The sequence below is a fragment of the Apodemus sylvaticus genome, chromosome 5 (genome assembly GCF_947179515.1).
Source record: "Apodemus sylvaticus chromosome 5, mApoSyl1.1, whole genome shotgun sequence".
In the NCBI taxonomy this organism is placed as follows: domain Eukaryota; kingdom Metazoa; phylum Chordata; class Mammalia; order Rodentia; family Muridae; genus Apodemus; species Apodemus sylvaticus.
The window spans coordinates 38408248-38431066 of NC_067476.1; the positions used below are offsets into that span (position 1 = coordinate 38408248).

Genomic DNA, 22819 nt, shown 5'->3' on the forward strand with positions numbered 1-22819 from the left:
CACAAGCATTTGGTCTCCAGCATCATGAAAGGAGGGGTGTAATGAGGGAGATAGGAAATATAAACACATTCAAAAAAAAAAAAACAAATTAAGAGGAAAGTTGGCACATGAAAACTGTACCTATTTACTAGTCCTGCATGCTGTTTTGGTATATTTGAACTGCAACGGTAACTTTTAGTTTCCTGTATTACTTGCTGTCTCCGAAGCTTATCGCCTGTCTGCTAGCCTAGGCCTAGGTCTGGAAGCCTCTAACCTCTGTCCAATCTTATCTAGGACTAGAATGTTTTCAGCCTCTGGGACTTCCTGCTGAACAAGCTCACCCCTTCCAAGTTCTGGCTGGCTGGTGAGCTCCACTGTTCTGACTCAAACTCCTCCCAAGATGACTGACTGGCCAGTCTTCTTCCATCTTTGTTTGCTGGCTTGATTGTAACAATGTCTCCTTGTTGTCCTGGCTGATCATGAACTCTTGTGCTCAAGATACTTTCTCACCTCAGTCTCCTGCATGCCACCATGTGACCTTCGTCTGTTTCATGGCCTAAGTCTGTACACCAAAATCTATTACAACAAATGCCTGTGACTTTTATTTGTGCCATGGAATGTTGTACGGACTCAGTGCCATATAGTTACCGGATGACTTCTACTGCTCAGTGTATATTAAATGGGAGTCTACTTTCTCTTCAATTTCTAATCTACAAAGCTTGGAGCCAGATTTTTTTTATTACTTTTCCTATTATTTATCTCTTTTACTTAAGCCATTTTATACCTAAATTCGACTTTGCAAACATTGAGTGTATTACAAGCAGTTGTCTTTTGCTTTATCTTTAAACTCCTAGTATAGATATACAAAACAAAAGTGCCTGTTATAGAATACACCCCTGATGGGTAACAAAGTTAAATCACAAAAAGAAGTGACCAACACCCAAGCCAGCCATGACTGTGACAAGAACAGTCCACCTTAGAACGTTTTGGGGGAAGGACAGCATCCCACACTCGGGTCAGCACCTATAAGCACTGTAGTAGTGGTAGTTTTTAAATAGGAAAATCTTAGTGACAATCCATTTCCCTATCAGCTCAGAACAACAGCTTTTATTACCTGTCTCCAGTAGTCAAGCATTTGCCTATCCAGAAGAGTGGGATGGGGAACACAGAGGAGATGGGGAGGAAGATATGGTCAAAGAGCACCGACATCCTTCCCTGGAGGTGCCTTCATGAATCTTATCACCATGTACAAAATGCCAGCAAAATGGAAAGAACTGTGGTGAAATGAGGAATTTGGGGAAATGTAAATAAATGTGTACAGAGTTCAGAAACTATGAGAGTTAAGATAGAACTTACAGAAAATCCTAAGTAGTGTGATTCACTAATATTAAAAATAAAGAGGTCAAATGCTGAACTCTGCACAGTCTAAGTGCTAGAAGGAGGGGAAATCAAAACAGGAACAAGAAAGGATGGGTTCCCTAGGTCCCTCCCTCTCTCCCTCCCTCCCTCCCTCCCTCCCTCCCTCTTTCCCCATTCTTCTCCCTCCTGGCTCACTCCCAAGCCACCTCTCCTCTGCTTTCCTTTTCTCAGCTATCCTGCTTCTACTACAGGTCAACCCCTGATTTCAACTGAAACCAAAACGCACTGCTTACTAGCATATGGAGAGGAAGAATCAGGAGTCAGCTTAGTCTACAATGCTCTTAAGACTTTTTAGTAATGACCATTAAAGCATTAAGTAAGGAATTTTAAAGGAGGGGCCAAGAAATGGGTCCCCAGAAATCACCAGCTGAAAACAATGCTAACTCAATCAATTCCTCCAGCTTTATTTAACAAGAGGCCACTTCCTCCTATGAACACCTTCAGCACTAGCAGGACAGGATCCTCTAGGGCACCTCCTGGCACGCCACACCAGAGCATTGCAGTGTCTTTAATAACACTCATTGCTGAGGGCTGTCTAGACAGACTCTAGATAGCCAGTCTGGGCTGCAGCAGGACTGTCCAACAAAAGCAAAATGAGAGCACCTTACTCATTCTAATCTAAATGTTCCCACAGTAAAAAGAACCAAGTAAGATGCATGGTTCTATTGTCATCAAACCCAGGTTGCATCTTACAGGCAGAGACCTCCCGGACTATTAGCACTGTTCCAATGCTGCAAGTGGTGGATTTGTGATTCCCAAGAGGACATAGAAGAGAGAAATGGAGACACATATACACAGATGCACTCACACACAGGTGGGGATGGGGTGGAGAGATAATAGAGAGAGATAGATGGATAGATAGACAGGCATGCAGGCAGAAGGATGGATAGAGGAGGAACAGATCCAACAAAGTCATAAGTCTAAAGTGCAACAAAATAACCCCTAGGACATTGAATACTGACTTTTCTGCAGAGTTGGCTACACTAACCGGTTTAATTATTTGCCTTCTTGGAAGCTAATCAATTATACAAAGTAGACCCCTATATCCCAAAGAACTTATAACAAGGGTATGAGCCTTATGTCTCATCTGATCGAAACAAGGCTGAGAATAGCTCTAAGCACTTGTACAAAACAGACATCTTCCAATGCCCACTGAGGTAGAGTTTATGATTTGTAGTTGGAATATATTTACATAGCAACAAGCAACGGCAAGACATATAATTACACAGAATTAGCATTAACTCTTTCTTTTTTTTTCTTTCTTTCTACAGCAGTTTTGTGGCTTTCAAAAAGGTCTAGAGAGTCACCAGCTTTTCTGAAACAAGGTAGGCAAAGAAGGAATCAATCAAAGTAAGAAGCTCAAGACTTCCAAATGCCTGGTTATATCATGAGCTAAAATGTTTCCTGCTATATATGAATGTTTGCATCCCCTTAAAATCTGTGGTGATAGAAGAAGGTAGGACAAGGAACAGAATGTGAGCAAGGAAGACCCTTGCTGTATGATTGTACGTCTGTGATGATTATCTAGTCACCCAGGAAGAGAGTCTCAGTGAAGAATTGTCTACATTGGGTTAACTTCTGAGCACATCTGTGAGGAACTGTTTTAATTGGGTTGGTTGATGTCGGAAGACCCAGGCCACTGTGGGCAGCACCATTCCCTAGACAGGGAAAACGGAACTATGTTAAAGAAAAAGAGATCAGAGTAAAGCAAGCAAGCAACAGAGTGTGTGCACACTCATTTCTCTCTGCTCTTGATGGTAGAGGTGATGTAACCAGCTGTTTTAAGTCCCTGCTGCCGTCACCTCCCTATTGTGGTAAACTCTAACCTAGAATTAATTGTACATAGATATAAACCCTTTCCTACTTTAATGTTACTTTTGTCAAGGTATTTTATCACATCAACAGAAATGAAAGTAGGACAGGGGCCTCATAAAAGAGATAGCAAGCCTTTCCACCATTGGACACAGTGAAAAAGCACCACCTATATGTGACGAGTCCTCAACAAACACAGAATCTCCCACCCAGCACCTTGAATTTGCCCTGCCCAGGCTGAGAACTAGAAGAAATGTCTGCTGCTAACAAGGCATCCAGTCTGTGGTATTTTGTGGCAGAAGCCCAAATAGACATAAGTCATAGCAAGCTTGTTGTTGTTTTCAGTTTTCTATAGCCTAAATTCGTCTCAAATTTATTATGTGCTCAATGTTAACCTCCAACTTCTAATCCTCCTGTCTCCACTTACTAATTGCTGGAATTATATGCCTGTGCCTCCATAATTGTTTTACTCTGGCAAGTTCTGATTGTGGCCCAACTCATTCATTTACCTAAACAATCTGCAAAATTAAAACTAACTGTTAGACATAAAAACACAAATGATGTTGTTCACTGTCCTGATATATATTAAACTTCCCCCAAATAAAATTACTGTATAAACAGGAGGTAGGCTGGTCAACTTTTCTATAACTATAACAAATACCTGAAGCAATCAAATTAATAACAGAAAGGGCTCTTTGGGTTGACAGTTGTGGAGGTTACAGCCCATGAATGATTGGAACCGAAGTTTTGCTAAACAATGAACACAACATACAGGTTGGTGTATTGAAACCAGGAAGCAGAGGAAGACAATTTACCTCCAGATCAGGTGTGAAAGAAGGGACAGGGATCTAACACACTTCTTGGAGGGCAAGTCCCCAGTAATCAGAAGACCTCCTGCTAGACTGGCCCCTGCCACAGAACTGGGTCTTTTACACATTGTGGTTTACTGCAGGTAGATTAAACTACCAAAGAGGCCACACGTCTCTGTTTTGTTGACTTTCTGACAAAATTTCTCATTATTCAGAAAATTTAGTCACTGAAGGTAGAACACGTAATTCTAATGTCAATATAACAACAGCAACCTGTTTTTGAGGTAGACAGCTGAATACACACAAGTATGTGTAACACTAGAATACCTTCCTTTTCCTAACATCACACCCAGAAGTGTGGACAGCATCAAATTCTAAACATACTACTCATGTTCCCCCTACATTCTATGATGTTTCACTTATAATAGTCACAGTAAGGACTAGAAAACTGGCTAAACGTGCTGACTGCCAAACCTGAACGCAATCCACAGAACCTCTGGGTGGACAAAGAAAACTGGCTCCTGAAAGCTGTCCTAAGGCCTCCACACATGCCACTTCAGGCTCACACACGTGTGCACACACACAATATAAAAAAATAAATCCTAAAATTAGGCATAGTAAATGATACAACAGATTAAATATAATACCATGCTGCATAAATATATTCTGATAGCTACTAAAATCTCAGGAACTCTTCATTCTGCAATTTCCAATTAACATTTTAATCACATTTACCATGCGCATCCAAAAGAGTGGGAAGAAAATACACAGATAACAGAGAGAACCATACTTCATAATATCTAATGTGCTCGGGCAAGACTGGCAGCCCAGAGTACGTTTGTTTGCACATACTACTTTATTATTAATTACACAACTGTCTATTTCACCTTCATCTTTTATTTCTGGTAGGGTATTAAATGGCATCTTTAAACTGCAGGCATGCACACACACATAAATCAAGACGCAATATGTATCAGAACTGCACATTAAAGCAGTCAAGGGACACTGCCAGATATTTATTATACAAAGGGTGTGTTAAGTCTGACAGGATTAAGGACCAAATGTTTTACAGTAAGCCAAACAATACACAGTGCATTATCCTAACCAAACAGCTGTGTGTCACGTACCTTCCATACTCGGGGAAGGAAAAGCCATCATCATTAGCACAGGAAGGATTATTAGTCCATCTACCATTGTATAACTGTGGAAGGAAAAAAAAGAGAAATGTTAAGTCAGACACAAAAACTAACACAGGGTGACAGCAAGTCAGACATCCCACCTTCAAGGGCCCTGTGAAGAAACCCAACATGTAATGCCTTGGTTTTTAGCACCTTTGAATACTCCATTTCTGTGGATCTAAACAAATCTCCATAGGTCTTAAGATTTCTGTCTGGCCAATGACCTCTACTGGCTATGTCTCTGAAACTACCCTCCTAATGAAGAACTCAATAGGAAAATAAAGAGAATAAAGTTGAAGATAAAGAACTCTGAACAACTATAGATTTGAATTCTATTCTACCCTACTGAACACAACATTGGTGGTATTATATTAAAAAAGACTGAGAAGCCCAAGCTCACTATTCTAATCTGATGGCAAAGATAAGAAATTGAATCCATAAACGCCAGTCACTGTGTCTGAGCCCTCACTTCTCTTTTAAAGGTTTGGAGGTTGAGCCTAGACCAGCCTACAATCCAAGAGGAAAACAAACAATCTCTTACTCCCGCTTCTACTGCAAAACCTGGCATTTCTACATTAACTTTGCATTTAAAATGGCTAGAAGTTTAAGAGGCTAGACACAATTAAGATGGGAATATTTTCAGAAGAAGAAATGATATCAATGTACAGGATAGCAAAAGGTCATGGAGACAAGCTAAGACAATGGAGAGAAATTTCAAGCTGGGGTTGACCTAGAACGATGTTGGCAGAAGCTCTGTTCTCTGAGTTAAGTAGCTTTGCTACTTGAAGTAATGCCTGCAGGTATCAGGAATCTAAGGAGAGTCTGACTGGGGGCAGGTTCCTGAGGAGCAAAGCTAAGAACACTCTGCAGCTCTTCTGTGGGCAGGTCAATGGGTTGTCAAGCTTACACCGTCACCATAAGAGACAAAAGTTGGTAAATTACCTTCCATGTGTCTATGGAGACTATGCACATGTGCGCATGGCGTGTATATGTTCAGATGTGTATTCAGGTGTGTGGAGGTAGTTTCAGTGACTAGAGGGCAACCCTGGGTGTCATTCTTCAGGAGCTATACACCTTGTCTTGTGACACAGAGTCTCTGACTGAGACCTGAGGCTCACTAATAAATGTAGACTATCTGACCTATGAGTGCAGGCATACAACCATCTCTGCCCCTCCAGCACTGTGACTTATAAGAACAAGCTACCATTTTTATGGTGTCAGGAATCAAACCCAGGTCCGCATGCTGGTACAGCGGGCCCAGCTGACTGAGTCCACCAGCTCATCCTAAATCATCATTTTTCTCAGTGATCCGTTTCATCACACTCCCTGTGAACTGTGTTCAGAGAAAAGATTTGGAGTAGGCAGTTAAGTTTAAATGAAGGATTAGGCATGGTGGCACACACCTTTAGTCCCAGCACTTGGGAAGCTGATGCAGGTGAATCTCTGAGTTCAAGGCTAGCCTGGTCTACAAAAGAAATTCCAGAGCAGTTAAGGCTACACAAAGAAACCCTGCCTCAAAGAGCAAATAAACAAACAACAACAAAAAGATTAAATGAATCTCAAATATAGCATCATTAGCTTCCTCAGAAAGAAGAAAAATCTAAGCAAACACTCCTATTCCACCTCGCTAATATGTCCTCTGCTGCATTATTGTGCAGTATGAAGACCTTTAGATGCAAGCTAGAACCATGCCATTGGACTCCCCAGACTTTGGGAGGCAGAGGCAGGAGAACTGCAAGTTCAAAGTTGGCCTGGGTTATAGAAGAAGATTGGATGGATGGATGGATGGATGGATGGATGGATGGATGGATGGATAGGTGGGTGGATGGATGGATAGGTGGGTGGATGGATGGATAGATGGGTGGTGGATGGATGGATAGGCGGGTGGATGGATGGATGGATGGATGGATGGATGGATGGATGGATGGATAGGTGGGTTGATGGGTGGATGGATGGATAGATGGGTGGATGGATGGATAAGTGGGTGGATGGATGGATGGATAGGTGGGTTGATGGGTAGATGGATGGATGGATAGATAGATGATAGATTTTTTTTTTTTTTTGCAAAATACATGACCCAAGATATTGTACCATAATAACAGGAAAGAAACTGCTGCTTAGAAGCATCCTCTCCACCTTAAGTGACTTCGACTCTCTGTCCCTCATCTAATACCTAAAATTGTGTTTCTGGCCGTCTCCAGCAATAGCACACTCAACTCCAATGTGGTTGCATGTAGTATCTAAGAGGCACACAAAGGAACTCCTTGAGTTGTAGAATGAAACCACTCAGAGATCGCTTTCATAACGTTATGTTCATATAATAAAACGGTAAATAACTGACAGCTTTACTTGGCATTAATCTCAGTTTCCTATGATAGGCCCAGGAGTCAAAGAGAGGTACCTTTCAGAGAGACTCTGAAAAAAAAAAAAAAAAGTCTAGTCATGACTGGCTTACACAGCTCATGAGAGCTCTTCAAGTGAACTTCCAGGCTTCAATGGCTCACTCTCATGAGATGAACCCTCCCCAAATGGCAAGTGCTCTAACATCAGTAAAATAAAACTAGAGGCTAATTACATAAGGGATACAAGACCCAGGGAAGAGTGTGACAATACTGGCCCTGGCATAAGATATTCCTATTGATTCTCCTTCACGGCCTACTGGAAAACAGCAACAAAACTCAGGTCAACCTGACATGAGTAGTCTCCTCAAATTCAGATTTTTTTTTAAGTCTTTTGAAAAATGGACCTAGCGTCCATTGTCTCATGGAATAATCAGATTTAGTATTTTAAGACTTTCATTGGGCTGGAGAGATGGCTCAGTGGTCAAGAGCACTGACTGTTCTTCCAGAGGTCCTGAGTTCAATTCCTAACAACCATATGGTGGCTCACAACCATCTGTAATGGGGTCTGATGCCCTCTTCTGGTGTGTGTCTGAAGACAGCTACAGTGTACTCATATACAAAAAATAAATCTTTGGAACAAAAAAAGAGACTTTCGTTAATACGATTCCACTGTTAGCAAATCTCTAATGTCTTTCCATTCCTGTTTTATGTATTGCTAGAGTGTAGGCTTGGTCCTCAGGCTGGCACTGCTGGTAGGCAGTGGACCCTTCAAGAGGTAAGGCCTAGGAGGTGCCCTCACTACATGGCTCCAAGCCTTCTCTTTCTGGTCATGAGGAGAACGGTTGCCTTTACCACCTCTCTGCTACTGCCCACCCCCCAGCACCAACATAAGATGTATAAAAGTAATATATATCTCCCTCCCAAATGAACCTCTTCATTTGACAAGTGAAACCTGTATCTCTTATCTCAGGAAGTTTGTTCCCAAGACAGAAAATTGAACGATGGACATATTTTATGCCATATATTCTATGTCAACCCGCATTAGGGGTACAAGGGTCATGTAGCTTGAGGACCCCTGGGAAAGCTGGAGAGCACAGCAAGAATGGGAATGAAGCCAAGGCGCTCTATGTTCTGAGTAACTTTGCCCACACAGTCGCCAGACCTTCGGTCCTCCGCCATCATCTTTCCTTAGGTCCCCCACTTTGCAACCCCCACCTAGGCTTCCAAGCTTCCCTGCCTCTCTCTAGAGCCTAGCACATTGTCTCCCCAGGGTTGGACTCTTCTTTCAAGGCCCAGCCTGACTAAATTCCTGCTTATCCTTCAAGTCTCAACTTCCTACTGCTTTTTTCTTAGGCTGTTAATTTGCACCCCTGTGAAAGACAATTAATGATATATTCCTACCCATTTTACCTTTCAACCATGTCTCTGTTACCAATCCCCAGGAGCAAAATCTACAGCCCCATCTTGTTCATTACAGCTGAGCCAACTAGGTACTCATTTAATACTTAGAATCCCCCTGACTTAACACACTCAATTTAACTTTGCATTATCAAGCATCAGCACAGCCTCAAGCACACCTACGAGGGAAGAGGAGATTTTTTTACAATGTATCATCTCAGTAAGAGTTTGGCTCAGTTTATTAATAATAAATGTCCAAATTTCAACGTAAACAATGCTTTCATAACTTTAAGCATGCAAAACCAGACCAATCATCTCTGCCACATTTTCCATGATACAAACCGAAAATATATGCCCCCAATATACCTATTTACAGATAATTGCCATTATCATACACTGATTTAAGTTTACAAAAGACAGAACAATGACTTATAAGTCTAATCCCTGGAGCTAATCCATAAGTTAAGAGCAACTCAAATCACATCCAAACACAAAAACTACAAAAACCTCCTGGGGAGGAAAGTGTCAGCGGCACTTCCTGGCTGCCTGCTTTTCAGTTTCCACCTGCCCACTAATTGCCCTCTACAAATTACACTCTGAGGAGGGGGGAAGCCTGAAGAAAGAGAATGAGTAGGAATCTCCTGATCATGAGTTAGTTATAGGAAACATCAAGCCTGAAATGGTGGCGCACATATATAACCCTGGCACTCCCGGTATGTGATAGGTTAAGACAGAAGGATCCTAAGTTCAAGAACAGCCTGGACTCCTCAGCAAATTTCTAAGCCTATAACAGGAGAAGCCTATCCCGAAAGAAAAACTCAATTCACTGAAATATTGAGTTAATCACAAAGTTTCTATCTCTACTTTGAAAACCTGCAGAAAAGAAAATACAGTTTTTCAAAAGTAAACTCTCGATCTCTCTCCTCTTGGTCACCAAAAATGGAAATAATCAATAACCCTGAACTCAGAGATTCCTCAGTCGCTTTGCAAGTTTACTGATCTTGGGTCTCTTTATGCTCCTTGAGAATTACTGAGTAACTTGTCTATGTGGGCTTAACCTAGTGATATGTACTATGATAGAAAGCAAAACACAATTGATAGAACATTGAATTCCCATTAAAATAAACATCCTACCAGATTTTTAAAAAACAAACTTCTTAAAAGTAAGATGTTATTTTTGCAGAACATGTAGAGAGGAGGAAAGTGGCATTGTTTTACGCCAATCAAGTCTCTCTGTGTATCCTGGACGACACCTGGGTTCTACATGATTCAACAGCCCATCTGCTATAACATGTAGCTGGCTGACAGAAACACAGAAAACCACCCCGCCTTGGACCCACCACTGGACCTTGAGAAGCTTGCAGAACTCTGAAAAATATCTTAGATCCCCAGGTATTCTGCAACAGCACTTCAAAAATCACTGTCTTTCTCCATAGAAGCTCCGTCCTTTGTCACTACATTTGCAATGGCTCCTCCAGGTATTCTGGACTGAGCACTAGCCCAATCCCTGACAAAGATGCTATGGGGTATCAGAAATCCTCGGGGCCATTCCAATATCAAAGAGCTCTGACAGTCTAGGAGTAATGCACTGGATATCTTTTAATATATCAATAATGTTTCTTATAAACAAGTAAAGGTCTATGAGAGAGTACTGAATATTATGATAAATTATATCATTATAATTTATATAATTTATATAATTATAATCCCCCTGGGAGGGAGAACTTCCCATATTTTCCACTTTAAAAGCAGACAATCACAGGGCAGAACAGAACCACTTTCCAAACACCATGGTACTTTTCACACTTTAGATCTGTCTGAGTGATACCAGCTGAGGAGTTAGTGTTGCCCTCCATCCCTAAGATGTTTGGGTTCAGATCAAGCATGGTAGTTCTTCTGTTCACCAAAATGTTATATCTGGGAGAGGAGGGGAAGGGGCAGTAGAGAAAAAGAAAAGAACCACAGAGTCTCTGAAGTCTACTACTAAAAATATCATTTTGATACTGGCCACAGACTAATCAATGTATAATGGACCTCTTTTTTCAACATTCAGAACTCATATTAGGCAGTGTAATTTAAAACTATGGTAGGCAATAAAGGATGTCCCTACAATCTGGACTCTTGCAGAGTAAGTAATTTGCTTCCCATGAGAGGAAAATAATCATAAAATTCAACAAAGGACTCTTTTGTCTGGCCTGGCTGCCCAAATTCTCTTGGTTGACCCATCCTTGACTCACTGAGTCTCACTGAAAAGGGGATTTCTTGACACTGTTTGATTTTTAACAATCTTCAAGTTAAAAAGGTTTTGAAACTCAGTCAATAATCACTCATCCCTGCTTAAAATAAATGCCTTTTTTTTTTTTACCATCCAAGTGAGGTCATCTTTCCCCTACACCTTTCCCAGTCTTAAGGGTTCTTTAACTACTAATGCATGATGACTTTTTCCACTATTACATACGTTTTCATAATTTTTTGTTGTGCCTTTCACAATACAAAAATTAATTAATTAAAATAAAATCTCCTCAACAGGGAAGGCGGGGCAGAGCAAAGAAAGTGACTGATCACTCAACACCATGTTGCCATCTCTACAGTAGGAGTGTGCCCAGGGAATGTGCCCGACATTGTGTTTAGGGATGAATGTGCATGCATTCTTCCCTAAAACATTCACAATAAATACTCCTAGAAGTCTTATTTTAGGAATGAGAAAATAGAGACAGACAAGCGACTGGCCCAAGCACATGTGCTCAAACCCAAGACCGTGTGACCAATGTTTAGTGCTCTTAATCAATCACTACCCTGCAATGGCCAGTCTACCAGAGAGCAACCATCAATCTAGTTTTACCATCAACACTTAATCCAAACTTTAATCATTCAGCACTCCATCCAGTTTGACCCTTCTCTTAGAGAACATATTTTACTCATGGTGATTTAGGTCACTCAAAATTAGTTTCACATGCACTGTAACCTCCAATCATCTCCCTCAGCACCCTGCCTCCCAGAAGAGAAAAATCTCAATATCAAAAAAGCTATTATAGGGGGGTGGGGGAGTGGAAAGACTTCCTTGCAAGTGTGTTCATGCTCCTGTCCACCCTAAATTCATTCATCAATTCGCTCATAATTCACACCTCAAAATAAATATGGAAATTAGTATAAGGTTCATTTGAGGACAAAGTAAATCCAGTAATACATATTTGAAAATGAAACTGTGAAGGAAAGCATGCTTATGACAACATCCTCCATCGAGGACAAAACCCAGCCATTCTGACCGATTTGGATGGTGTAAAAATAGGTACTACGGCCCAATAGGGAAGGAGCTGGCCAAGGGCGGCTTAACTCCACAACCCTTGGTCCTTTGGAGAGTGAAAGAGACATGAGCTGTCAGGAGTAGCTGCAAAGACGAGCAAAACCGAAGATATCATACCATATAAGTCAAGTCGGCGTCTTTCCTTCAGTTCACAAATGACCTGTTAAACATTTGTAACACCACACTCCGCACTGGCAGTGTGCGTGTTGCCAGGGCTTGGGTTTACATAGACTCCCCTGCTGCTGGAGGGTTCCTGGTGGGATGCTACGTTCGGAATCTTAGCATGAAACTGGATCTTTTGCGGTGGATGAATGCAAATGGCTCCTTGGACAAGTCCCATAGAACTACAAACCAGACCCTGGATCCATTCATCCTGTGGTAAGGGGGAATAATTACAGGCCATTTCAGGAAAGGATTTTGAAGGAGTTACCCTGTGAACATTCCAGCTGGGGCAGATGCACTCCAGAAAGGAAAAAAGAGATAAAGTATAATCTGTAAAAGGGGGGAAGGGATGGCAATTAAAAGGAAATAAGTAGAGTGTTTAGCTTAGACTGCCAGGGAACAGAGAATTAACTTTACTTTTAAATTTGTTTTCATTGTACACAGAGCAAAACTGACTCTGCTCTTCCTGACACAAATGAAGATTCAGAGATCCCGGGGACTCAAGGGTTTTGATTTCATGCTGCGTGCCCTTTCTAATACCTCAAGCCTTAGTATTATTTTTTTCCCTTTTCCAATTTTATTTGTAGGTGTACATGTTCATGTGGCCGTGTCAAGGCACGCGCGTGGGAGCACATGAACGTGTACACGCGCGCGCATGAGGAAGCTAGATGCCAGATCGGTTATCTTCCTTGGGAAAGCCCCACTTTATTTGCTGAGACACGTTCTTTGAACCGGAAGCTCGGAGTCATGGGTAGGTACCGCTTCCGGCTTTCTCTGTGATACCTGAATTTTAAGCCTAAGCAGCGAGCCATCCCCCTCCGGTTCTTCAAAATCAGGTTTCTTTTGCAGTGGAGATGGCTTCCCATCCTCTTCCTTCCTTCAGGGTTACGCAGCCGCAGTTCTCCAGCTTCGTTTCAGCCAGCCGGAGACCATCGCCTCCCACCTGTCCCATGACAACCTGGATGCTTTCAAGGTCCCCACCTCTTCCTACCTTTAGTCTGAAATGTGTATCTCTTCTTTTTTCTAAGGGTAAGAAGGGCTTCCTTATCCGCTGGGTCCATTTAAAATTTCCTTTCCACCCCTAGTTAGATGCAGCCTTTGTCTCCACAAACAAATGGTATCTATACAGCGACTGCCCCACATGGCTGCCCTCGTTCTATGACTTGATTCCTTTCTTGTGAGACATGATCTAATAACCCAAGCTACCCTGGTACTTCTAATGTATCTGAGGCTGTCCTTGAACTTGTGGTCCTCCTGACTCAGCTTTCTCAGTGCTTATAGGTCAGGCATAAGCCATGAGTCTGGAGAAACTTTAAGGTTAGGAGGATCAACAGGCGATAATTGGTAGTGGAATGCGTATTAGGTTTGGGAGGGGGCACAATTCAAGATCATTCTCTTTCCCTCCCTCCTCTCTCTCTCCCCCTCTCCCTTTCTCCCTCTCTCCCTCCCCCTTCCTCCTCCTGCCCCCTCCCCCTTCCATCCCTTTTGAGTCTATCCTTTGCTGCCCCCCCTCTATCCCTCTGCTCTCACTACACTATGTATCTGTGGAGGTGAGAAAAAACACCTTCTGGATTCTTTCTGTTCCGCCTTCCCTCTCACACCTGGGTCCCTCACACTCCAAACCCATTCCTGTGTTGAACCTTGTTGCCCAACCTTCTGTGTTACATAGCCCTGCCTCAAAGCATTTTAATTTGGGGCAAACTTATTAATCTCTTCTTTTTTCTAAGGGTAAGAAGGGTCAGGGTAATTTGGGTCATGCACTTATTATTTTTCTCTGGATTCCCCCAAACAAACATCAGCATGCTGTTTGACTGTGAGCCTGCTTGGTGACAGCCCTTTGCAGTGACCAGGCACTCAAGAAGAACAAAAACCTTCATTTTAATCATTAGTCTACACTGTGTTTGGTTTAGGTAGGGAAAGGAAGTCAGGGTATAAGTTCGATACTGCTTGCCAAGGAAGTGACTTGGGGTGGGAGGGGCTTCTGTGACCTCAATTATTTGAGATAAATTAAAAAGAGATCACTTCTAACTTGGGTTCTGGCTTTCCAGAGTACCATCCAAGAGAAGCAACCAGACAGAAAGAAGCCGGCGGACTCTGCGTGTGCCAGGCAGCTCCTGGCCGACAATAGCCCATTTGGAAAGGAAAGCCTGCATCTCTCGTTGCAGACACCAGCTGATATGTCTAGAGCCATCCCTAGTAACTCTGGAACAACTTTGGTAGCTTGAAAACATGGCTCCTACAAGTCAGAAATTGACATGTTATCTCCCCCATGTCTTCTAACAGTTATTGACGCTATTCAGAAGATCATGCTTCTGTGCATATCAATAACCTCAGAAAGAACCTCGAGGAGGTGTCAAGATAAAAACAGAGCTGGCTTGGAGGAGCCAAAGACTCAGCCAGAGGTTACAGTTGCAATTGGAACATTTGAGAGGAGAGAAAAGAAAGACATAACATCATCTATGTTCGATGCAATCAGTTCAGGAAGCTTAAAACAAAATACTTAGCCAGTGAACTCAAGCACCAAGTGGAGAATACAGAAATCTACAGAAAAGGAAATCCTCTAGGACTCGTCTCTTTATAGAGACCACACTGCTGAGGAGTTGCCTGCCCAACAGTTATTTCAGAGAAGTTTGCCCACAAAACTGATTATCACTAAGCCTTTTGTAGTTATTTACACCTCTGTACAGTTTCTGTAAGTGGCACACTGAGTTGCAACTGGATCAACCTACTCTAAATAATGGAATCACTAATTAATCTTTAAAAGGACTTCTCACAGTGGTCCTTCTTTCCCCACTCCCCTCCCCCAGGAGAGTGTGATTAATGGAATTTTCTCACAATTTAGCTTCAAATATGCTTTTGCCAGTCGAGCAGCTACAACGGAATCAGATAATCATGGTATGACTCAACAAACGCACAGCTGTTCATTTAAATATATCCGTCAAAAGTATAAATACGTTCATGAGAAAGCAAAGGAGCCATGTACCAGGGTCAGAGCACAAGTTGAACCGGTTAGCATTCAAGTAACCACAACAGAAACCAAGGAAGCACTGGGGAATGGGGGTGGGGGTGGGGCAGGCTTCTAGATGCATATTCCATGGAAAGAGACCAGAAAACAGTTATAACCCAATGACTATCCACCCAACCCAAGCCACTCACCGACCTAAAAGGAGCAATGTTCAAAATAAAATTAAGTGCACTGTATTCAATGAGGAGAATTTTTTTTAAATAGATGATATCCCAAATACATAAAGATAGAAAGGCTGTAGGGTAGAAACAATTCATCCTATCTTATAAAAAAACAGTGGATACCTCTCTACCCCCAACCCCCAACACACACACAAACAACCAATGCAATTTAAAAAGACAACAATCAGCAGCATACTCTCCATCTCCAAAGATACATAAACTGGCTTCCTCTGTTCTTCCATTTCTTCCTAGGGTATTCTAATGAGAAGCCCCAAGCATTAATATAGATAGGTAGATAGATAGATAGATAGATAGATAGATAGATAGATAGATACATATCTTAATATATATATTAGATAGATAGGTATAGATAGATAGATATCTCCACAAGCATAACATCTCACCTAACAAAGTTGTTATTATTCCAATATCATCTAAAATCAGTCTTTAAGTAGGTAAATTGTTGACTCTAAACAATCTGTGCCTGAAGAAATGAAGAAGACTAGAACAGTGTACATAAAAGGAAGTTATTGGATCTTCTAGAATGGTTAGTGCTGGCGAGGTGTTAGCACTGCAACATCCTGACAATACTGTGCACCTAGTACTGAACAATTAAGTAACTACAGCCAATGTTGTCACTCCTTGGCGTTCCTATGGACCACAGTCCTTTGTGTGAGATTGAAAAAAGAGATAGGTGTAACAGCAGCACTTAAGCCAAAACCTCTGAAAGTAAATTTCAACTGGAAATATTTGCGAGACATATTTTATTCATGATTCCAGGTCCTGCCCACAAAATTAGCTTCAAAACAACGGTCATCCAGTAACAGAGAGCATCACTGCTGCCCAGGTTGCAGTATTAAGCTGCCATTTCCTACTAAAAGACAAAGTAAGGAGAGAATCACCCAAGTCTATCTAGAAAAAAAAAAATTGAGAAGTTCAATGGCTGAATCCATGAACAGATAAATAGAGAAAGAATGAAAGAAAGAGTGAACTTGGGGGTGAGAGGGTAGAATCTGAAGAGAGAGAGCCTTACCAGACAGGAAAGGGAGGGGCCATATTAAACCGTATGCTAAGTGGGACCCCTCCATGATAAAGTCATAGAGAATTATAAGGAAACAACTACCATTCCCGGTATCCTACAAATGAGCTTGACCTGTGTGAAGGTCACAAAAATCTCACTTTATCAGAACTGACTAATCTAGCTGTTTGTTGTGTAACAGTTTCCTCTGGGACTGAAACCTTCCAGTACACAGGTAAGCCCCTTAAGCAGGAAAGAACTCAACATAGCTCCAGGAAGTCCCTGAAACTGACCAGACTCCCTAGGCGCCCTCTAACAGAATAAGCCATAAAAGCTGAGTGCCCCTCAGGTGGAAGGACTCGCGAGACCAGACCAGCTGCTTGGAAAACAAAGCAGAGCTGAGCTTCCTGGAAGAGGTTTAGACTAGAGTCACTTGGAAAGGACACTCTCCCACCTGTTGAGGTTCCTGCATGCTGTACAGTGTGCTCCAGATTCCCAGCTCTGTGAGCTGTCACCATGCTGGGGTGAGCCTTGGTAACATTGAGTCATTTAGTAACCTCTCACTCGTACTCCTGTACGGAACACCAATAAAAGTCATCAGTTCACCAAGTTGAACTTTGATGTCAGTTTCTACTGTCCAAGGACACAGAAGGACCGGCATCCAGATCAGTGTTTCCCAAGGTGACTATGCAAGGCAATCACCAAAATTAACACCTTGAGCATGGGAACCCTCTCTAACAAAGTTTACGCCAAACCCCATGCTATTGGTAGCTTTCTGTGTCACATGCGAGAGAAATGGTGATTAGACTATGACTCTCTTAAATGTTTGTATTTTTAAAAAGCATAAGGCAAATAAACCAACAAATATAAAAATCCTATTGAACTAAACAAGACGGGGAGATTGCGTATCTAAGAATGTGTGCATTAGGGTTTTAGGGTCTCATATCTGCATAGACAGACAAATTAATGAAACTACATGTAAGCTCAGAAATAGGCCAAAATATGTAGGGAAATTCATTTGCAAATGAAAGCCAAGGCTCTGTGATATAGGCTTATATCCCTAGAGGTAAGGGAGCTGAGGCTCAAGGGTCTCAGGTTCAAGATCAGCCTGGAACTACTGTTCGACCATGTATGTCAAAGAAAGGTGGTGAGAGAGGGTTTCAGAGTAAATAAACTATGAACAAATAAAAAGATCAGAACTAGCCGGGCAGTGGTGGCGCACGCCTGTGATCCCAGCACTTGGGAGGCAGAGGCAGGCGGATTTCTGAGTTCAAGGCCAGCCTGGTCTACAGAGTGAGTTCCAGAACAGCCAGGGCTACACAGAGAAACCCTGTCTCGAAAACCAGCACCCCCCCTCCAAAAAAAAAAAAAAAAAAAAACAGATCAGAACTATCTAGTACACTGACTACAGTGCCACTCTTCCAGAAGACCAAGTGGCAATTGCCAGGAGCAGAAGGCACGGAAATAACAAAGCAAACGTGTCCACGGGACTGAATTGTCACTGACCCATAGGCTGTAGTGAACTCTGCAAACCCTAACACTCGTCCTGAACTTTCGCCTTTGTTCCTGCCACTGACGGGACCTGATAAGACCTTACAGATAATGACCACAGTGACGCTCTTGGCCAATGGGAAAGAAGGAACCCCAGTTTCACAACATAGGTGGACCTGTCTGTCTCGCCCAGGTTTTTTTCTTCATGCTGGGACTGTTCAGTGAGAAAAAAAAAAGTAGATGTCTGTGTTCTTAGAATCACAGTGTGTTTCAGTCCCTTGGTTACAGCGGGCCAGCCACACACTAACTAATGGAGCATCTAGACAAAAATTAAATTGGATTGTAGATAGCATTCCACCTAGAACAAAGAGTTAACTCTTAAATAAAAGAGCCACATCACACCAGCCAGAAGCCGGACAAAGGTCTGCCGCTGACAGAAATCTCTTCACTGACACAAATGTCTGACACCATAAAATGACAGACTGTATATTTATCTCTACAAAGCTATTTGGGTTTTATCGACTATCTCCTCCACTAGAATCCAAGTCTCATTGAGCAAAACTGGAGTCAGTTTTTTTTTTCTTCTACTGTATAGCTGGGTACTTTTAACATGTAAAAGACATTTGGTAAATATTTGTTAAATGAAGACATCTAACCACGTGGAATGTTTAATAATCAACAAAGGAAAAATTTTATACACATGACCAAAGAAAGAGATCTACAAACAATACAAACCACAAGAAGCAGGGGAAGGGAAAATCTGTATTCTTGTAAGAAATCAGCATTCCAATAGTAAACTCAAGAGCCTGATGGAATAAAGGACAAAAGACACGAACTCAGAGGAAACAGCGCCAGAAACATAACTGGTTCTTTAGCCCAGGGAATGATATGTGATGTTAATTTTAAAAAAAGGATGAAAATGACAAAGATGCTAAACAGACATTTGCACCTATCGGTTTGTCAGTTACACTATGGCTGGCAAAGGTGTGAGGAAGCAATGTTCTCACCTCTACGAAGAACTAAAACTTTCCAAATATGGGCAGAACAACTGGCAACAGACTGCCTCCGAAATCAAAATGCGCATGCTCCTTGACCCAGCAGGAACCACAGCTGTACTTAACGCTTGTATGGGACCACACATGGCATGCGCGTGGCAGTTCCCTGCTGCCTTGCTCCTGAGGGTAAAAGCTGGACATGATCTGTGCATGCATCAGTAGACGACTACCTAGGTCCATGACAACCCGTCCTCCAATGGAATACCACACACCCACGGTAAAGGCGCAGAGCACTGATACATAGGGAAGAACTGTACAAGGCAAAGTCACATCATTACAGTTGTGACACAAAGGTACAGTTCGCATGTGTGTGGGTTACATAGGCTCAGAAGGAAAACATTAAAGGATACTAAAAGTGGATGGCTAGATGATCGGCGGGGCTCTGTGCGAACCAGAAAAGACTTGTTTTTCAGGCCACACTCCTTCTGTGCCTTTTAAAACCTGTGTCCATCAATTATACTACTTAAAAAAATTTATACAATGATTAAAAAAAAAATACGAAATTCATTCCCAAAGAAAGGTATCTGAAACCCCCTCTAATGAGCCTCACTCTTGGACACGCTGAGAAACAAATGAGCCCAGTTATTTTCTCTCGGTTTCAAAACTGAGACAGACAGAGTCAGTGATTAACTCCAGCCGCCACCCCCTCCACCCTGCAAATAAATAAATAAACAACCAAAAGAAAAAAAGAGGTCTCAGTGGCACCCCTGTTATTCATTACTTCCTCTTAAAACTAACTCAGACTCACACCCCTTTCCCCCTTTGCGTAAGGATATCTCCAGACCCGTGAAGGCTGGAAGTCAGAGTTTGTAAGCGGCTAGCCCCTAGGAAATAAAGAAGAGATACAAGCAATGCCTTCAAAACAGCCCAAAGCACGCTTCCCCCGCCTTAAAATTGTAGTGGCGACCTAAAGAGCCCAGTGTCCACAACCGTGGCTCATTTAGTTCCCTGAGGGAAGAGGTCTGCTCTCCCCCACCCACTTTAAATTATGGCTTACTGGAGCGCTGGTTCTTACTGTGTTACTGTCACGTAAAGGACACCGAGGAAGCATTACTTACACTCAAATTAAATCCTACAAAACATCAAGCGCAGGGGAGAAGCCACGACGTCTAAATCATGTTTCACCAGTTTGGGAACAGTTGATAATGTGTGTTTTCTACATAAAACAGTTCTCTACATAAATAGGTTCATATGTGGGAAAGGTGAGAAAGAAAAAAAAGAGTTTTGTGGCCCTCACGGGAAACACGGAGAAGGGGCATGTTGTATATAGGGACATGCTGGTAGCATTTCAACAGCTTGCCCAAAGTTACAGAATGTGAAACTGTGACCCAGTAAAAGACCTTGCCATTCAGGCCATGCAGGAACGAAGAACTAGCCGGCTGCCCCAAACTTTCTTCTATTAGAATTACGTAGGACGACTAAATCGACATGGGGCAGAGAACTTACCCTGAAGATTCGATCTGTGCCAAACAGCATGTAAAAAGGCGATGTGTTGGAGAGCGGTGCGCGGCTGGCAACACTGTCCCCTGAGGTCCAGCGGAAGCCTGACAGGGCTACAGTTAAAGCCAGTTCCAGGGCACACCCAGTCCAGATCCTCCAGCAGAGAGGCACGGGCGGCTCAAAGGAAGAGGGTAATAGGAAAGGCGCTCCAGGAGTCTTCTGAAGCTGTAAGTTCCCCCAGCAGGCTCCCTATGGCCGGACAAGCTCAGGAGCACCGGAGGCTGCAGAGGGAAAGAAAGAAAGAAATCTGCTAAGCAGAAGACATCTCCAGTGCATTTCTGTGTTGGCGAATGGAAGCGTACTTGACAAGCTTCTCCACTGGAACCATAAAGTGACAGCCCATTAGCAAGAGAAGCAAGGACGGAAAATCTGAAATGCTAATGTGCATGTGTTGAGGTCAGAGAGCTGCAATGCTCTTTAAATATTTTTATAAATGACATAAACCCAGTAAGAGGTTAGTAATGCAAAGTCAAATTGCTTTAAAGCCCATATGCCACCTACTGTAAACCATCCTGAGACAGTCAAACAGAAAATGGCTATGAATATTATATCAAACACTTAAAAAAAAAAAAGAAAAGAAAAGAAGAAGAAGGCTGATCAGTATACAGGATAAGATGAAGTCCCCCTCCCTAGAATGGTGGTCTCTACTAAAGACAACCAGCCAACTAAATTCTTGAATAAGTACTGAAAAATTGCTGGATTTGGTCTACCTTCAAGCAACATTCTCCATAGCAGATAATGCAGTTCAAAGACTCTGAGAACAATGGTGGGGACCAGGCACAAACGGAAGGGAACGGGCTCCAGATAACTACCAAAAAACAAAAACCACCCAAACTCCCTTTTCCTTTAGGAAAACCCGAAAAATTAAAAAAACACCAACGTTTGCCAGAGGAAGTGGAAAATTCTGTTAGAATCAAACTTTCTCATTCAGATCCCTAGTCATGGCACCAGACCCCACACTCCCCCTCAGAAAACAACTCCCAGGTTTTTTTTTTTAACCTCAAGGAAAGCTTTGCCAAGAAAGTTCTTGTGTAAATAAATCTCTGTAGAAAACAACTCTACAATGCAGCATTCCTAAATAACCGTGTGGAAAAGAAAACCTTCCATCTACACTGGAATTCAAGAGAAAACTTTTCGCAGATGCTATCCCACCATGCCTCGCTTCAGCTGAAGCAAAGGTTCCCAATCCACTTGAAAGAAAAGTTTAGACACATTAATGGCACACCCAAAAACAAGATGCAGTTTTAAAAAAAAAAAATCTCTTTGTAGTAGCAACAACCAGAAACTAGCCATTCCTGGCAATCATGTGACAAAGTCAGAGAGGTGATCATTCCTCAAGTGGGTGTCTTAAAAATATTCTCCCACAAACCCTTGAGTTTTCATGAACTGTTGAAATGTTCGTACTTCTCTGGGCTTCTGAAGAAGGCTGCTTTGTGTGCTTGCTCTGTGTTTTAGGAGTGGGTTAGTCAAAACTGTTCACTGGCCTGTCAAGTTGCTACAATGTCATCTACTGGCCAGCTACTAAGATCATGGTGCTGCTGCAGCAGTGGTTGGTTCAGATTAGCAAGAAGGTAGTAGGAGGAGGAGCCAGTAGTAGTTCGTAGGTAGTAGTAGTAGTATAACAGTAGTAGTGTAGTAGTAGTAGTAGTAGCAGCAGCAGTAGTAGTAGTAGTGGTGGTAGTAGTTAGTACTGTAGTAGTAGTAATTAAGAAAACCTAATAAATAATAAATTAATGCTGACATTTATTTGTTTGTTTCTTTGTTTAGCCTTGTAATTCTCTGCTTAAAAACCAGTGCTACAGTGCTCGCTTCGGCAGCACATATACTAAAATTGGAACGATACAGAGAAGATTAGCATGGCCCCTGCGCAAGGATGACACGCAAATTCGTGAAGCGTTCCATATTTTTTGAATCATGGTATGCACTCACTAATAAGTGGATATTAACCTAGAAAACTGGAATACCCAAAACATAATCCACACATCAAATGAGGTACAAGAAGAAAGGAGGAGTGGCCCCTGGTTCTGGAAAGACTCAGTGAAACAGTATTCAGCAAAACCAGAACGGGGAAGTGGGAAGGGGTGGGTGGGAGGACAGGGGAAGAGAAGGGGGCTTGCGGGACTTTCGGGGAGTGGGGGGCTAGAAGAGGGGAAATCATTTGAAATG

The 22819-nt window shown here is 42.3% G+C and overlaps 1 protein-coding gene and 1 non-coding gene across 2 annotated transcripts in view; one reads left to right on the forward strand and one right to left on the reverse strand.

The window, feature by feature from the left end:
* Positions 1–20841, reverse strand: part of Acvr1 (activin A receptor type 1) — a 67707-nt gene extending 46866 nt beyond the window's left edge. Inside the window, 2 exon segments of the mRNA XM_052182506.1 lie at positions 5147–5220; positions 20600–20841. Of these exon segments, the coding sequence (XP_052038466.1) occupies positions 5147–5213 (67 nt within the window). The 5' untranslated portion in view covers positions 5214–5220; positions 20600–20841.
* Positions 20842–22454: 1613 nt separating this feature from the next.
* LOC127686624 (U6 spliceosomal RNA) lies at positions 22455–22561 on the forward strand. Its single transcript, XR_007978208.1, has one exon. It is a non-coding gene; the product is annotated as a U6 spliceosomal RNA (small nuclear RNA).
* The last annotated feature ends 258 nt before the right edge of the window (positions 22562–22819 follow it).